This window comes from Ailuropoda melanoleuca, chromosome 3 (genome assembly GCF_002007445.2).
Source record: "Ailuropoda melanoleuca isolate Jingjing chromosome 3, ASM200744v2, whole genome shotgun sequence".
Classification (NCBI taxonomy): Eukaryota; Metazoa; Chordata; class Mammalia; order Carnivora; family Ursidae; genus Ailuropoda; species Ailuropoda melanoleuca.
In genome coordinates, this window is record NC_048220.1 from 13474223 (window position 1) to 13489299 (window position 15077).

Genomic DNA, 15077 nt, shown 5'->3' on the forward strand with positions numbered 1-15077 from the left:
CAGCAGGGAGTCTGCTCCCCCGTTCCCTGCTCATGCACATGCGTTCACGTTCTGTAGATCTCGTGCGTCCTCTCTCAAGTAAATAAATAAAATCTTTAATAAAAAAATAAGTCAGGAAATTTATATGCTTTGTTCTCTATTTTAAACAGCTATATTGAGGTATAATTTACATACCGTGCAATTCATTCATTCAATGTGTACAATTTAATCATTTTTAGTATATTCACAGATACATGCAGCCATCACCACAGTTAGTTTTAGAACATTTTCATCACCTCAAAATGAAACCCCGTGCTTCTTAACTATCACCCCTTGCCCCCATTCCCCAAGCCTCTCTGTCCCCAGCCTTCAACGGTCACTAATTAACTTTCTGTCTCTCTGGACTTCCCTTCTGTCTCTTCTGGACTTTGTATGAATGAAATCATATAATATGTGATTTTTCGTGACTGGCTCCTTTCACTTAGCATAATGTTTTCAAAGTCCTTTTTACAGAATGGAATGGAATAATATTTCATTGTGTGGCTATACCACATTTTGCTTATCCATTCCTCAGTTGATGGACATATGGATTGTTTCCACATTTTGGCTGTTGAATAATTCTGCTGTAAACATTTGTGTGCAAGTGGAATTACTGGGTCCTATGGTAACATTTAATCATTCGAATAATTGCCAGACTGGTTTCCAAAGTGGCCACACCATTTTACATTTCTACCAGCCGTGTGTGAAGGTACCAGTTTCTTCATATCCTCACCAACACCTGTTAATAAGACTTTTTTGGTTCTGTTCATCTTAATGAGTGTGAAGTGCTATCTTAGTGTGGTTTTGATTGCATTTTCCTGGTAACTAGAGATATTGCACGTCTTTTCATATGCTGGTCCATTTGTATATCATCTTCGGAGGAATGTCTGTTCAGATCCTTTTCTCATTTTTTGAGTGGTCTACTGTTGAGTTAATAGGAATTCTTTATTCTAGATAAAAGTTCCTTATTAGATGCATGATTTGCAGATGTTTTCTCCCACTCTCTGGATTATCTTTTCATGTTCTTGATAGTGTCCTTAACAATTTTTAAAACTGTTTGACAAAGTCCATTTTATTTTTAAAATTTTGTTTCTTATGCTTTCACTGTCATATCTAAGAATCTCCTGCCAAATCGAAGGTCATGAAGATTTACATGTATGTTTTCTTCTAAGAACTTTTTGGTTTTGGCTCTTTCTTTTAGGTCTTTGATATGTTTGAGTTAATGTTTGTGTATGGCATGAGGTAGGGTCCACCTTTATTCTTTTCACATGGCAGTTCAGTTGTCTGAGCACCATTTGTTGAAAAGACTGTTCTTTCCCCCTTTGAGTGGTCTTGGCACCCTTTTGAAAATCCCTTGACCATAGATGTTCACACCTGGTTCTCATACTAACCTCAAATACAAGGGTCAGTTGAAGTTAAGATGAGGACCATAGTTTGCCCAATTGTGTCACATGATAGAGATTATAGAGCATTTCGTATTGAATTTCCAGATGGTTTTAAAATTCCTTTTCTAACCCCATGCTCAGAAGACATCTTACTTCGTTGATTTCAACAAATACTTGGGTATTTACCCTCTGCTATACTGTTTAGATAATAATCAGAGTGCAAGTATCAGCAAGTCTTTTGAGGACAGAAAATCACCGGTGGAGAAGAAAGAGGTGTACAGAAAACTCTGATACAGGTTGTGATTATTTGGTCTGAAAATACATCAGTTTTCACTGAAAGTACCAGTGAAACAGTGGGGAGACCCTAACTCATCATTGTTCCTGACACATAGTAGATGAACAGTAAATGCTTCTCTTGGCTGGGAGAAGCTCATTGAAGAAATAAGATTTAAGAGAGACCTTGAAGGGGTAATGAAATTTCAAAGTGAAAGAATAACAAGGGTTACTCGAGGGTCAGTCCATTCTAGGGAACCATAAAAAATTCTGAGTGGCTGAATATAGGATGTTATACGTTTACTATGTGGTGAGATTGTGAAGGGCTTTGGAATTTGTTATGTAGGTGGGTGAGAGCTATATGAAAGATTATTATGGCAGGTAACATCATCACCTGGGAAGATTAATGTGCTAGCAGTCTGAGAGGTAAATTTGGGTGGGAGGTATTACTGGTAAGTTGATGAGTTGGAGGCTATTTTAAGCCCGAAGTTAAAGACCTTAAGAAGGAAAACACAATAAAGAAAAGAAAATTGATGAAACAGTAGATAAAAAGACATGTAAAGACTTCATTTATGTCTCCCTCTCTTCAGGTGATTCTTAGACAAAGGAATTATAAGTTTCATTTCCCTCAGGGATACGTTACATCAGTGAAGAGATCATCAAGCAGTTAGAAGTGCTGGATGGGGGCGCCTGGGTGGCACAGCGGTTAGGCGTCTGCCTTCGGCTCAGGGCGTGATCCCGGCGTTACGGGATGGAGCCCCACATCAGGCTCTTCCGCTATGAGCCTGCTTCTTCCTCTCCCACTCCCCTTGCTTCTGTTCCCTCTCTCGCTGGCTGTCTCTATCTCTGTCGAATAAATTAAAAAAAAATCTTTAAAAAAAAAAAGAAGTGCTGGATGGTCTAGAAATGTAAATTTAGGAATCTGTCATAAATTTCTTGAATGATGACATTAAACCAGACTGTGGCCATCTAGTCCCTGCCCTAAGGAGTGTATGAAAGGAGTCAATATAATAAACATAGCTGTGTGAACAGACACCTGCAGTACCAGGTGATATATGTGTAACTGAAATATGCACATGGCGCAAAAATGTTACAGAAGACTGCAGTGACTTAATTGCATAGAAATGATCTTTGAAATCCTGAAAGTGGGTGAAATTATCAGGAGAGACTAAGTAGAGTAAGACAAGAGACTGTTGATAAAGAGCTACTAAATTAGTATGTAACGGTGCTTACACAACAGGTAGTAATAGTGTGTAAGTTGTTTTCTTAATTTTGTTTTCTGATCTCTGGGTAGGCCTCCAACTTTAAATGTATTCATTTTTCTGAATATTTCAATGTAAGTTACCTTTGTTTCAGAGAAACATTTTGTGATCAGGTGTTTAAAGGGGGTGAGCACTGAAAATTAAAAAGATTTATGAAGCAGTAGCACTCTAGTTTACCACTTTGCCTTAAAACCATTAAATTTAAGGATTTTAGAATGAACTATTTTTAGTGCCTCTAAAAATGTTATTAAATGAAGTTGCTTGAGGTAGTTACTTTTTTGCAGACTTTTTTCTTAAAAAGAATAAAATTTGCCTTTAATGTAATTTTACAAATACCCACTTTCCTACGAAATGGAACTGTTGTGATTTTTTTTTTCCTTCTGTGATGATAGTTTCTACTTGGGGCAAAATTAACCTCAATTTAGTAAAATTCACTACCGCCTCAATCAAGATACAGAACACTTTCATCACCTAAATAGTTAACACTTACCACTCACATGGTTAACACTTCCCACTCCTAATCTCTGGCAACCACTGATCTGTTAAATGGAATCATACAGTATGAAACTTTTTGAGTCTAGCTTCTTTAACTTAGAGTCAAGTCTCTGAGACTCTGTGGTAAATATTATGTTTGCGCTTCAGAAGGTTATGTGTAGCCAGATGTTGATGGGTGGAGTGTTCTATAAATGTTATTTCAAGTTGGTTGGTTGTATTTTTCAATATACACAGCATCATCAATGAATTTCATATGCTTTACTCTAAGTTAAGCTAGATTTGAAAAGTTTCTTGATGAGTTGCCTTTGCATCTTTCTCGAAGATCAGTTGAGCATATATATAGTGTATACATCTATTTCTGGACTCCCTTCTATTTCACTGATCTACTGACTCTCCTTTTGCCAGTTGTATGCGGTCTTACTGTAACTGAGTTTTGAAATTAGTAGCGTGAGTCCATTGACTTTTTTCTTTTCAAAATTGCTTTTGCTTTTCTACTTCTTTTGCCTTTCCGTATAAGTTTATGTCAATTTATTGATTTTTACCAAGACTTCCACCTCAGATTTTTATTTGGGATTGTGATGAGTCCATAGATTAGTTTGGGGGAGAATTAACATATTAACAGTATTGAGCCTTTAAGCCATAGGTTTGCTATTTCTTTGCATTTTTTTGGTTTACTTGATTTTTTTCATAGTGTTTGTAGTTTTCAGCATACCAGTCTAGCGCATATTTTGTTAGTTTATACTTATTTCATGGTTTCTTTTCACATTTGCTAATTGGTGGCACATTGACCTTCTATCCAGCAACTGTACTAAACACTCATTAGTTCTAGTAGTTCTTTTGGAGAGTCCGTGGGATTTTCATGTGTATAATCGTGCTGTTTGTGATTTTGGAGTTTTATTTCTTTGTTTCCAGTCTTTATGCTTTAATGTAGCTAAGACCATTAATATAATATTGGATAGGAGTGGTAAAAGCGAATATCATTTACCCTTTTGTGAACTTAGGAGGGAAAAATTCTCTCTACATATGATGTTATCTGTTAAGTAGTTTTTAAAAGATTTTATTTTTAAGTGATCTCTCCACCCAACATGGGACTTGAACTCACAGTTCCAAGATTCAGTGTCACCTGTTCTACCGACAGAGCCAGCAAGGTGCCCCGTACAATTTTTCTTGTAGATGTCCTTCACCAGGTTAAAGACGTTCTATTCGTAGTTTTCTGAAATTTTGTATTGACAAATGGAGGCTGGTTTTTGCAAATTCTTCTTCTGCATTTAATAAGGTGATTATGTAGTTTTCTTCTTAGGTTAATGATAATGTGGGTTATATTGATTGATTTTAAAACACTGAGTAAACCTAGCATTCCTGGGATAAGCCTGTCATAGTCAGAAATGTATTGCTGCATTCAGTTTGATAGTATTTTGTTTAGGCTGTTATGTCTCTTATGGTAGATGTTTGTGTAGTATTTTCTTTTACTTGTAATATCTTTGTCTGATTTTGTAACAAATACTGTTCTCATTAAAGGAATTGAAGAGTGTTTATTCCTCTTCCCTATTCTTGAAGAGGTTGTGTGAATTAGTTTTACGTCTTCTTTAAAGGTTGATAGCCCTCAATGATGAAATCATCTGAGCATGTAGTTTTGTTTCGGGAAGGCTTTTAACTTTGAATTCATTATCTTTAATAGATACAGGGTTATTTTTTGTTGAACTTCTGTAGTATGGGTCTTCCAAGGAATTGGTCCATTCAGTCTAAGTTGTGAAATTTATGAGCATAAGGTTTTTCATAATCTCTTTTTTTTTTTAAAGATTTTATTTATTTATTTGACAGAGACAGCCAGCGAGAGACGGAACACAAGCAGGGGGAGTGGGAGAGGAAAGAAGCAGGCTCCTAGTGGAGAAGCCTGATGTGGGGCTCCATCCCAGAATGCTGGGATCACGCCCTGAGCCGAAGGCAGACGATTAACGACTGTGCCACCCAGGCGCCCCTTCATAATCTCTTTTATCCTGTGACCATATCTGTGGGGTCTGTGGGTGATGCCCCTGCCTTTTTATTCCTGGTATTGGTAATTTATGTCTTCTGCTTGTTTACTCATTTATTCATTTATTTTAGTCTTGCTAGAGAATATCTTGGTATCTTTTCAAAGAATCAGCTTTTGCTTTCTTGATTTTTTTTCTATTCCTAGAGGCTTGGATCATTTATTTGAAACGTGGTTGTTTTTTGTTTGGTTCTTTGTTTTGTTTTTGAGTATTAGTTACTATATATTTCTTTTGTAAGGACAGCTTCAGCTGTATCCCACAAATTTTGATGCTGTGTTTTGTTTTCATTCAATTTAAACCATGCTCTAGTTTCCCTTCTGACTTAACTGTTTGACCTATGAGTTATTTAGAAATGTGTTAATTTCCAAAATTTGGAGATTTTCTCAGTATCTGTTACTAATTCCTAGTTTAATTTGATTATGGTTAGAGAATATTTTATGATTTTAGTTCTTTTTAATGTGTCTCATGGCCCAGGATATGGTCTCTTAATGGTGAATATTCTGTCTGTGCTTGAAAAAAATATATAATCTGATGTTACTGTTGGAGTTTTCTGTAAATGTTAAGTCAAGTTGGTTAAAAGTTCAGTTTTATCTTCATATTAAAAGCTCTGTTGTTAGACACAAACTTAGCATTGTTATGATTTCTTGGTAAAATGATGATCTTTTTTTCATATGATGTCCCTGTTTATTGTTAATAATACTCTTTATCAGAAGTTTATCTGATGTTAACGTAGCACTCCCATCTCTTTTTTGATTGCATGACATAGTTTTTCCATTCTTATTTCTGTGTCTTTAGGTTTTTTATAGGCAGCATATTGTTCTGTGTTGCTATTTTTATAACCAGTCTAGCTTCCTCTGTTCTCTAATTGGTGTGTTTAATGTAATTATTGGTGTAATTGGATTAGATCTACCATTTTGTTTGTTTTCTGTTTTTCCCTCTGTTTCCCCTTTTCTCCTTTTTTTTTTTTATTATCTTAATGTCTGTAAGTAATTTTAATTTTTCTACTGGATTTTTTGCTTTATCTTCCCTTCCTCTCTATAAATACATATACTTCCATATATATATATATATTTATTTATATTTATAAATGTATGTGGTTGCTGTCGGGATTACAAAATATATATGTAATGATTTACCATCTAATTAGAGTTAATATTACACTTCTACAAATAAAATGCAGATCCTTACAACCATTTACCTCCCTTCCTCTATGTTACAGTTTTCACATATATCTCCATACATTGAAAACCTTACCAGAAAGTGTTTTAATTTTTGCTTTCTTAGTCATATACATTTTAAATAACATAGGAGAAGAAAAATCGTCTATTATATTTCCAGTTAGTTAACTGTTCTGTGATTCTCACTGTATTCCTGAAGATCCAAATTTATGTTAACTCTTATCATGTATCTTCAGGCTAATGATTGTCTTTTGATGCCCTCACCCAACACATTTTTTTTTTTTTTTTTTTTTTTAAGAACTGGCCTAGTGATGACAGATCCCTATAGTAGTCTTTCATTTGAGAATATCTTTATTCCATCCTTGTTCCTGGAAGATATTTTGCAGGATATAGAATTATGTTGGCCTTTTTTTTTTTTTTTTTTTTTTTTTTTTGCTTTGTAAAGATACTGTGCCACCATTGTGTTCTCTAATTTTTCATGAGAAATATGCAGTCTTTGTAATTGTTTCCCTGAACATAATTTTTTTTTAAGCTGCTGTAAGTTTTTTATTTTTAATCTTTGGTTTTTATGATGTGGCTGGGTATAGTTTTCTTTGAAGTTGTTCTCTTGGAGTTTCCTTGTTCTCGAGTCTGTAAATTTAGGTCTTTCAACAGTTTTGGGACTTTTTATCATTTATTGAAAAAAATTTTTTTTGTACTTCTCTAGGATTCCAGTGACATGAATGTTAGGCTTTTTAATATTGTCTTACAGGACCCTAAGTTTCTGCTTTCTTTTCCCCAGTTTTTTTCCTTCTCTCTTATTCAGATTGGATATTTTCTAATAATTTTTCTTCAAGTTCACTGACTTTTTCTGTCAGGAACTGTAAAGAGTCTGAAATTGTACCTTCCTTCTAAGCTCACAAACTAACTTGTTTTATGGTTGCTGGAGGAAGACTTGATTAAACAAGCAGCAAGAGTATCGAGTTTGTGATAATTTCCCCTCTCTCTCTCTCTCTCTCTCTCTCTCTCTCCATGGGGTGGTGTGATGGGTGGGAGGGGGGAGGTTGATACTGCATCTGTCTTTGGTTTGTGTCACAGCTGAAGAACCTGAGCTTAGGAACCCAAACCATTGTAAAGGGCAATATGTGTGCCTTTTCTTTGCTCTAGAGGAGACATTGCCTGTATTATAATGGACAATAAACAAATCTGGTCTTCGGGAAGGAGATACTGACCTCTGTTTTCCAAGGCTGTTTGCCAGAAACATTGCCTTCTGTCAGAGTTGTAGCTGCCTGCACCGTCACACACTTTTGCTCAGCTTGGGTCACTCTTACGGAAAAGCAGTGAAAGAAAGGAGAGAAAACACTAATGAGGATTTCTGTCCCCTCCTCTTCAGATTTCTAGGTCCCTTTTTCCTGGTTTGGCTGTCCAGAAAAGTAGATTTTCTCTTGGGATTTTAGATGTCAGTGCCCTCGTCATTGCTGGTTTCATGCATCTAAGCCAGTGGGTTTGGCCTCAGGGCAGAGACAGAAAAGAAAATGGGATAGGGAGAGGAAGAAAAGGAAGAAAATTTGTACCTACATTCTCTTGGTAGTAGGGGCCCCTGGTGTTACAATCAGAAGGTAAAAGTTTTTCTTAGAGTCATTGCTGCTCACACTACTAGTATTGGAGCCATTCTCAGGGTAAGCTGAGAGAGATTAAAGAAGGGGGAAAAATAATAAAATTCACCCTCAACGTTTTTTTCTCCTTCCCCAGTCTACCTGCCATTATTTAATTTTAGGTCTTTGTTTTTTGTATTGTATCCAGAGCTTTTAGTGTTAATCAGTGGGAAAGAAAGGGACTCTAATAGGCTTCTTTAATCTTGTTCGAGATCTTAAACACTACGTTTTAATGGAAGAGAGTTTTGCAACAACCTTGGAACTTCTATAAAAATAATTTCCAGCACACTACTAGGTGATAATGTAGGGGGGATATACACATTTATTAAAAATACTAATGTGTCTACAGTTGCATGTCTTGGAGAACTAGTTCTGATCACCCAGAACTTGTGCTCCAGGCAATTAAGTCATCAGTGTTCCCTTCCATCACTTCCTCATTCAGTGGCCACTCTTTCCATACTCCTGTTCCTGCAGTGGAGACAGCTCTTGCACTCACTAGGAAACTGAAAGTCATGGGGAGGCAGGAGCAAAGACAAGTAAGTTCTCACAGCCTTTAGTAAGTGAATGACTGCTCCAGTTTATTGTATAAGTTATATATAGGACCCTAGTGCCCTTGTCTTACTCAGTACACATACATCTTGGTTTTAATGAATATTATCAGAAGGCTGAATCGTGTGTAGGTACCTACTCTTCCCATATAATGGCATATCGTAAGCCCTTTCCTGTGCCACTCTGCTTCATTTTTTTAATGAACTTTATTTTTATTATTTTTAAGATTTTATTTATTTATTAGAGAGAGAGGAGAGAGCATGAGAGCAGGGTGAGGGGCAGAGGGAGAAGCAGACTCCCCACTGAGCAGGGAGCCTGATGTAAGGCTCAATCCAAGGAGTCCAGGATCATGACCTGAGCCGAGGGCAGCCGCTTAACCGGCGCCTTTAGACTTTATTTTTTAGAACAGTATTAAGCTCACAGCAAAGTTGAGTGGACGGTACAGAGGTTTCCCGTATATTGCCCCCACACATAACATTATCCCTCATTGTCAACTTCCTCCACCTGAGTGGTATGGTACATTTGTTACAATAGATGAATCTAGGGGCGCCTGGGTGGCTCAGTCGTTAAGCGTCTGCCTTCAGCTCAGGGCTCGATCCACGGCTCCTGTGCTGGGAGCCTGCCTCTTCCTCTCCCACTCCCCCTGCCTGTGTTCCCTTTCTTGCTGGCTGTCTCCTCTGTCAAATAAATAAATAAAATCTTTAAAAAAAAAATAGATGAATCTACATTGACACGTTGTAATCACCAAACTTTATAGTTTGTGGTGTTTTACATGCTGTGGGTTTGGACAAGTGTGTAAGGATGTGTATCCACCCTAATAGTATCATACAGGGTGGTTTCACTGTCCAGAAATGATGTGTGCTCTGCCTGTTCACCCCTCCTTCCCTCCTGACCTACTACTGATCTTTTTACTGTCTTCATAGTTTTGCACTTTCCAGAATATCATATAGTTGGAATCACGTGATAAGTGATCTTTTTAGACTGGATTCTTCCACTTAATAATACGCATTTGAGTTTTCTGTCTTTTCATGGCTAGATAGCTCTTTTCATTTTTTAGTGCTGAATAACATTCCATTGACTCAGCACCAGTTTACTTTCCCATTAACCTCCTGAAAGACATCTTGGTTGCTTCCAAGTTTTGGTAGTTGAATAAAGCTGCTGTAAACATCGTGTGCTGGTTTTTGTGTGTACGTAAGTTTTCGGCTCCTCTGGATAAATACTAAAGAGAGTGATTACTGGACTGTATGATAAGAGTATGTTTAGTTACTATAAGAAACTGCCAAACTGTCTGCTGAACTAGCTGTACTATTTTGCATTCCAACCAGGAGTGAATGGGAGTTCCTTTTGCCAGCTTTTGGTGTTGTCAGAGTTAAAGATTTTTGACCATTCTAATAGCTGTGTAGATATACTGTCATGAGGTATAGTGGTATCTCATTGTTTTTATTTTCTTGACAGTATCTTTCACAGAAAGTTTTAATTTTAATGAAGTTTTATCAACTTCTTTAATGGAGTGGCCTTTGTTATTGTATCTGAAAACTAACTGCCAAATCCAAGGTCATCTAGATTTTCTCCTGTTACCTTCTAGGAATTTTATACTTTTGTGTTTTACATTTAGATAGGTAATCCATTTTGAGTTGATTTTTGTGAGGGGTGTAAGATCTCTGTGCAGATTCATATTTTTGCGTGTGAATGTCTCGTTAGGCCAACACTGTTTACTGAAGAGACTATTTTTTCTCTATTGTCTTCTTTGTTCATTTGTCAAAGATCTGTTGATTGTATTTATGTAGGGTCTATTTTGGGGCTTTTCTGTTCCGTTTATTCTTTCACCAGTACCACATTATGTTGATTATTAGAAGCTTGAAGTCAGGTAGCTTCAGTCCTCCAGTTTTGTTCTTTAACTTCAGTGTTTTTGGCTATTCTGGGTCATTTGCCTCTCTGAATAAACTTTAGGATCATTTTACTGGTATCCATAAAATAAGTTTCTGGAATTTTGATTGGGATTGCATCAGAACTCTATATCAAGTTGGGAAGAGCTGACATCTTGAAGTATTTAGTCTTTCTATTCATGAACATGCACTCTCTCCATTTGTTTAGCTCTTTGATTTCATTCATCAGTTTTGGAGTTTTTCTCACATAGATCTTGTACATATTTTCTTAGATTATACCTAAGTATTTCATTTTTGGGGGTGCTAATGTAAATGTTGCTGTTTTTAACTTGAAATTCTGTTTTCATTGATGCTATGTAGGAAAGTGATTAACTTCAGTGTACTAACCTTGTATGCTGCAGCTGTGCTATAAGTGCTCATTAGTTCAGAGAGGTTTTTTTGTTTAATTTTCTACTTGGACCCTGATGTCATCTCTGAACAGAGACAGTTTTATTTTTTCCTTCCCAATTTGTATACCTTTCATTTCCTTTTCTTGTTTTCATGCATTAGCTAGAACTTCCAGTACAATGTTGAAAAGCAGTGGTGAGAGTTGATGTCCTTGTTTTGTTCCTGATCTTAGTGGGAAAGTTTCTAGTTTCTCCCCATTAAGTTTGATGTAGGGGGCGCCTGGCTGGTTCAGTGGGTAGAGCATGTGACTCTTGATCTCAGGGTTGTGAGTTCAGGCCCCACACTGAGTGTGGAGCTTACTTTATTTATTTTTAAGATTTATTTATTTATTTATTTGCCAGAGAGAGGAGAGGGAGTGAGAGAGCGTGCACACATGTGTGCGCAAGCAGGGGGAGCGACAGGCAGAGGGAGAAGCAGGTCAGGACTCTGGGATCATGACCCGAGCTGAAGGCAATCACTTAATCGGCTGAGCCACCCGGTATCCTGTGGAGCTTACTTTTACAAAAAAAAAAAATAAGTAAAAGTTGATGTAGGCTTTTGTAGCTATTCTTTCTCAACTTGACGAAGTTCCCCTGTATTTTTAGTTTGCTGAAAGTTTTTATCATGCATGATTGTTGAAACTCCTCTGCTACATTTTTACGTGGGCATGCTTTAGGCTATTTCAAATTTTTCAGTATTGTAGATAATCTCATTGACAAACTTGGGGCCAATTCTTAGGCATATTCATAATTACTTTCTTAGAATTCAGTTAACAGATAGTCATTGAGCATTTGCAGCCAGGAACTGAGTCAAAAATTAGTAAACAAAAGAAGATAGTCTCCTTTCCTTGTAGAGTTTGTAATCTATGAACAGTTAATTATAGTGTGGTGAGAGAAATTATGATAGAAGTAGTAGATACTGTGTGTTGACAGGGATGTGGGGCAATTGATATAGTCATACGTTGCTGGTGGGAGTGTAAAATATGCAACCACTTTAGAAGATTGCTTAGTGATATCTTCTAAAGCAGAATGTTCATCTACCCTTGTCATCTAGTTATTCTGCTCAAGCATACGAAACACAAATTTGTTCACATGTTTATTAAAAGATACATATATTAGGAAGTTTGTACAGCGTTATTGATAGTGCTACAAAACCCAAATGTCCATCAATAATAGAATGGGTCGATTGAGGTATATTTACACAGTGGAATATTTTGCAGCAACGAGAATGCATGATCTGTTACTACACACAACAGTATGAAAGTATCTTGAATACATAACCTTAAGAACAAAAACAAAAGAATATATGCTGTATGATTCCACTTTTATGAAGAACAAAAACAGGGAAAACTAATGCATGTTGATAGAAGCTTCAGTGAGGAGAGGATAAAGAATGGGAGTAGAGTTTCTGGGGTTGATGATAATGTTCTCTTTCTGGATGTGGGTGCTGGTTACACAGGCGTGTTTGGTTTGTGAAAATAGCTATACACTTTCAACATAGTGTCATTTTTATGTGATTTTTTTTTTTAAAAAGTACTGGTTTTAACTATTATAAGAAAACTATACTAAAGTTAAAAGATTCAGTCTGGATTCTATTATGTTGGTCATTATACTTCAAGAAGTACAAAAGCAGTCCTTAAGTTTAGTTGAAATGTAAATCTTTGGGAGGGCATATTTTTAGTTTTAAACCATGGAAATTTTATAATAATTATAGTCTTAATTCACTATTAAACTCTTCTGTTAGAGTAAAAGAATACTTCTTATACATACAACATGTTTTCAAGATCTGATTTTTTTACTATTATATATGGCTGTAAAGCATTAAATTTTTGTGTATTATAACTCAACATGACAAATTAGTATCTCTAAAGGGATGACTGAAAAAGATTTTTTAATCTTAAGTAACTTTTTATTAAGAAGGAAAATGAATAGGGGCGCCTGGGTGGCTCAGTCGTTAAGCATCCGCCTTCGGCTCAGGGCGTAATCCTGGCGTTCTGGGATCGAGCCCCACATCAGGCTCCTCTGCTGGGAGCCTGCTTCTTCCTCTCCCACTCCCCCTGCTTGTGTTTCCTCTCTCTCTCTGTCTCTATCTCTCTGTCAAATAAATAAATAAAATCTTTAAAAAAAAAAAAAGAAGAAAGAAAATGAATAAAAATATGGTTTTGGTTTATTCTTACAGGAGGAGGTACTGTGAGTAGCAGTTCTTTTTCTTTGTTCCCTTTTTATCAAGAGAGTGTTCTATTTCTATAATGTATAGAGATGTAGTTACAAAAGTTAAACGTCCTAATCCATCATCTATTACTGTTTTTTTAACAGTCAAGTCCATCATCTCCAGAACCAGCTAGTCTTCCTGCAGAAGATGTTAGTACAAACTCTAATGGTCCGAGACCTGCGGAGGTGGTGTTAGATGACGACAGAGAAGATCTTTTTGCAGGTAATTATGAATATCTTTATTTTTTTAGTAATAGTCCACTATATCCTGTTACAGGATGTTCTCAAAAGCAAAACTGAAATTTGATGTAAGTGGTAGCTCTTTTTCTTACCGACTTGGAAGGATAAGAAATTTCCAATCAGATCACTTTGTGAAAAATATAGACTGTTGAGAGAAGCAAACGTGATCCTTTCTGGTTTTAAGCATTTGAAAGTAAATCACATATTATAATTTGGTGTTTTGATCAGTACTAACACTCAAAAAACTAATGGTTGTGGCATTCATACTTTGAGAAATACCAGTGATTGTAATCTTTGTTACTTACAGGTTGTCACAAGCAAAATTAAACTCTGGATTTTAAAATCACTTAAAAATCTCTTTGTTTTAATAGAATACTTCAGTATGTACCACCCTGTTGTATTTTGATTCATTTTTTGGTGAGTAAATTAATGGTTGAGGAATTTATTTTCTTGGGCAGGATTTAGTATAGTCCTACCTTTAAAAAAATTTCATTCTCTTCAAAACAGTTATATCTGCTTTAACATCAAACCTTAGGTAAAAGTTAATGTTTGGATATTGAAAGGCAAATCTTTTTTAGAATTAATGACTCAAAAAATTAAAGTAGTAAATATTTGTTTAATGACTTAATTTACCTGAACTGGTTTTCATTGGGTTAAAATTCAATAATGTGTCCTCAGCTTTTATAGTAGTTGCATATTTGAACCATTCTGTATAAATATGTTTGAAGATACAATTCTCTATCACAAAGGTCCATGTGACTTTCCACTTGATTAGTTTTATGAAGAGTTTTTACTTCAGGTGAATTGTATTTCATCATGTCAGAAAAATTAAGCTATTATACCAAATACCAGTCATATTTCCCACTTATTTTTTAGTTAGTAGCTACCTAACAACTTTCAGTTTAACCAAAGTTGTAATATTTGTTTTTGTTTTCTTTTATGGACTTTTTCCCAGACATGCCTTAAAAGTTTTTATGGCATTTATGTGTTAAACTAAAAGATGACATGAGTCATTTCTCTCTTAAGTGGGCACTAATCTAAAATTGTGTATAACTCTGATATTATAGAGTTATACGTAGAAGTTTCAGATTATCGGTTTCCTAAAAGACCCTTTCACCTTGAAGCCTCAGAATTCATACATAAGGTGTATGCTAAAGCTAACAACAGAACTATGTGAGGGTTCTGTTGGTTTTTTTTAAAGATTTTTTTTTTTTTTTTTTAATTTATGTGACAGCGAGAGAGAGAACACAGCAGGGGAGTGGGAGGGGAAGAAGCAGGCTCCCAGCGGAGGAGCCCGATGTGGGACTCGATCACGCCCTGAGCCGAAAGCAGACGCTTAACGACTGCGCTACCCAGGCGCCCCTCTGTTGGTTTTTTTTTGACAGCATGAACAACTGATTGGTTTTCCAAGTGAGGACTATACAAAGATATTCACCTGCTTGGCTTGATTAGAAGAATCTTGTTCATGTTTTACTCTACCTAGCAATCTGT

The 15077-nt window shown here is 36.1% G+C and overlaps 1 protein-coding gene across 2 annotated transcripts in view; it reads left to right on the forward strand.

Moving 5' to 3' along the window:
- Positions 1 to 15077, forward strand: part of SNX2 (sorting nexin 2) — a 49999-nt gene that overhangs the window by 3224 nt on the left and 31698 nt on the right. For both annotated transcript variants that reach the window (XM_011232884.3, XM_002925658.4), the window contains exon 2: positions 13452 to 13569. In XM_011232884.3, the coding sequence (XP_011231186.1) occupies positions 13452 to 13569 (118 nt within the window). The remainder of the gene's footprint in view (positions 1 to 13451; positions 13570 to 15077) is intronic.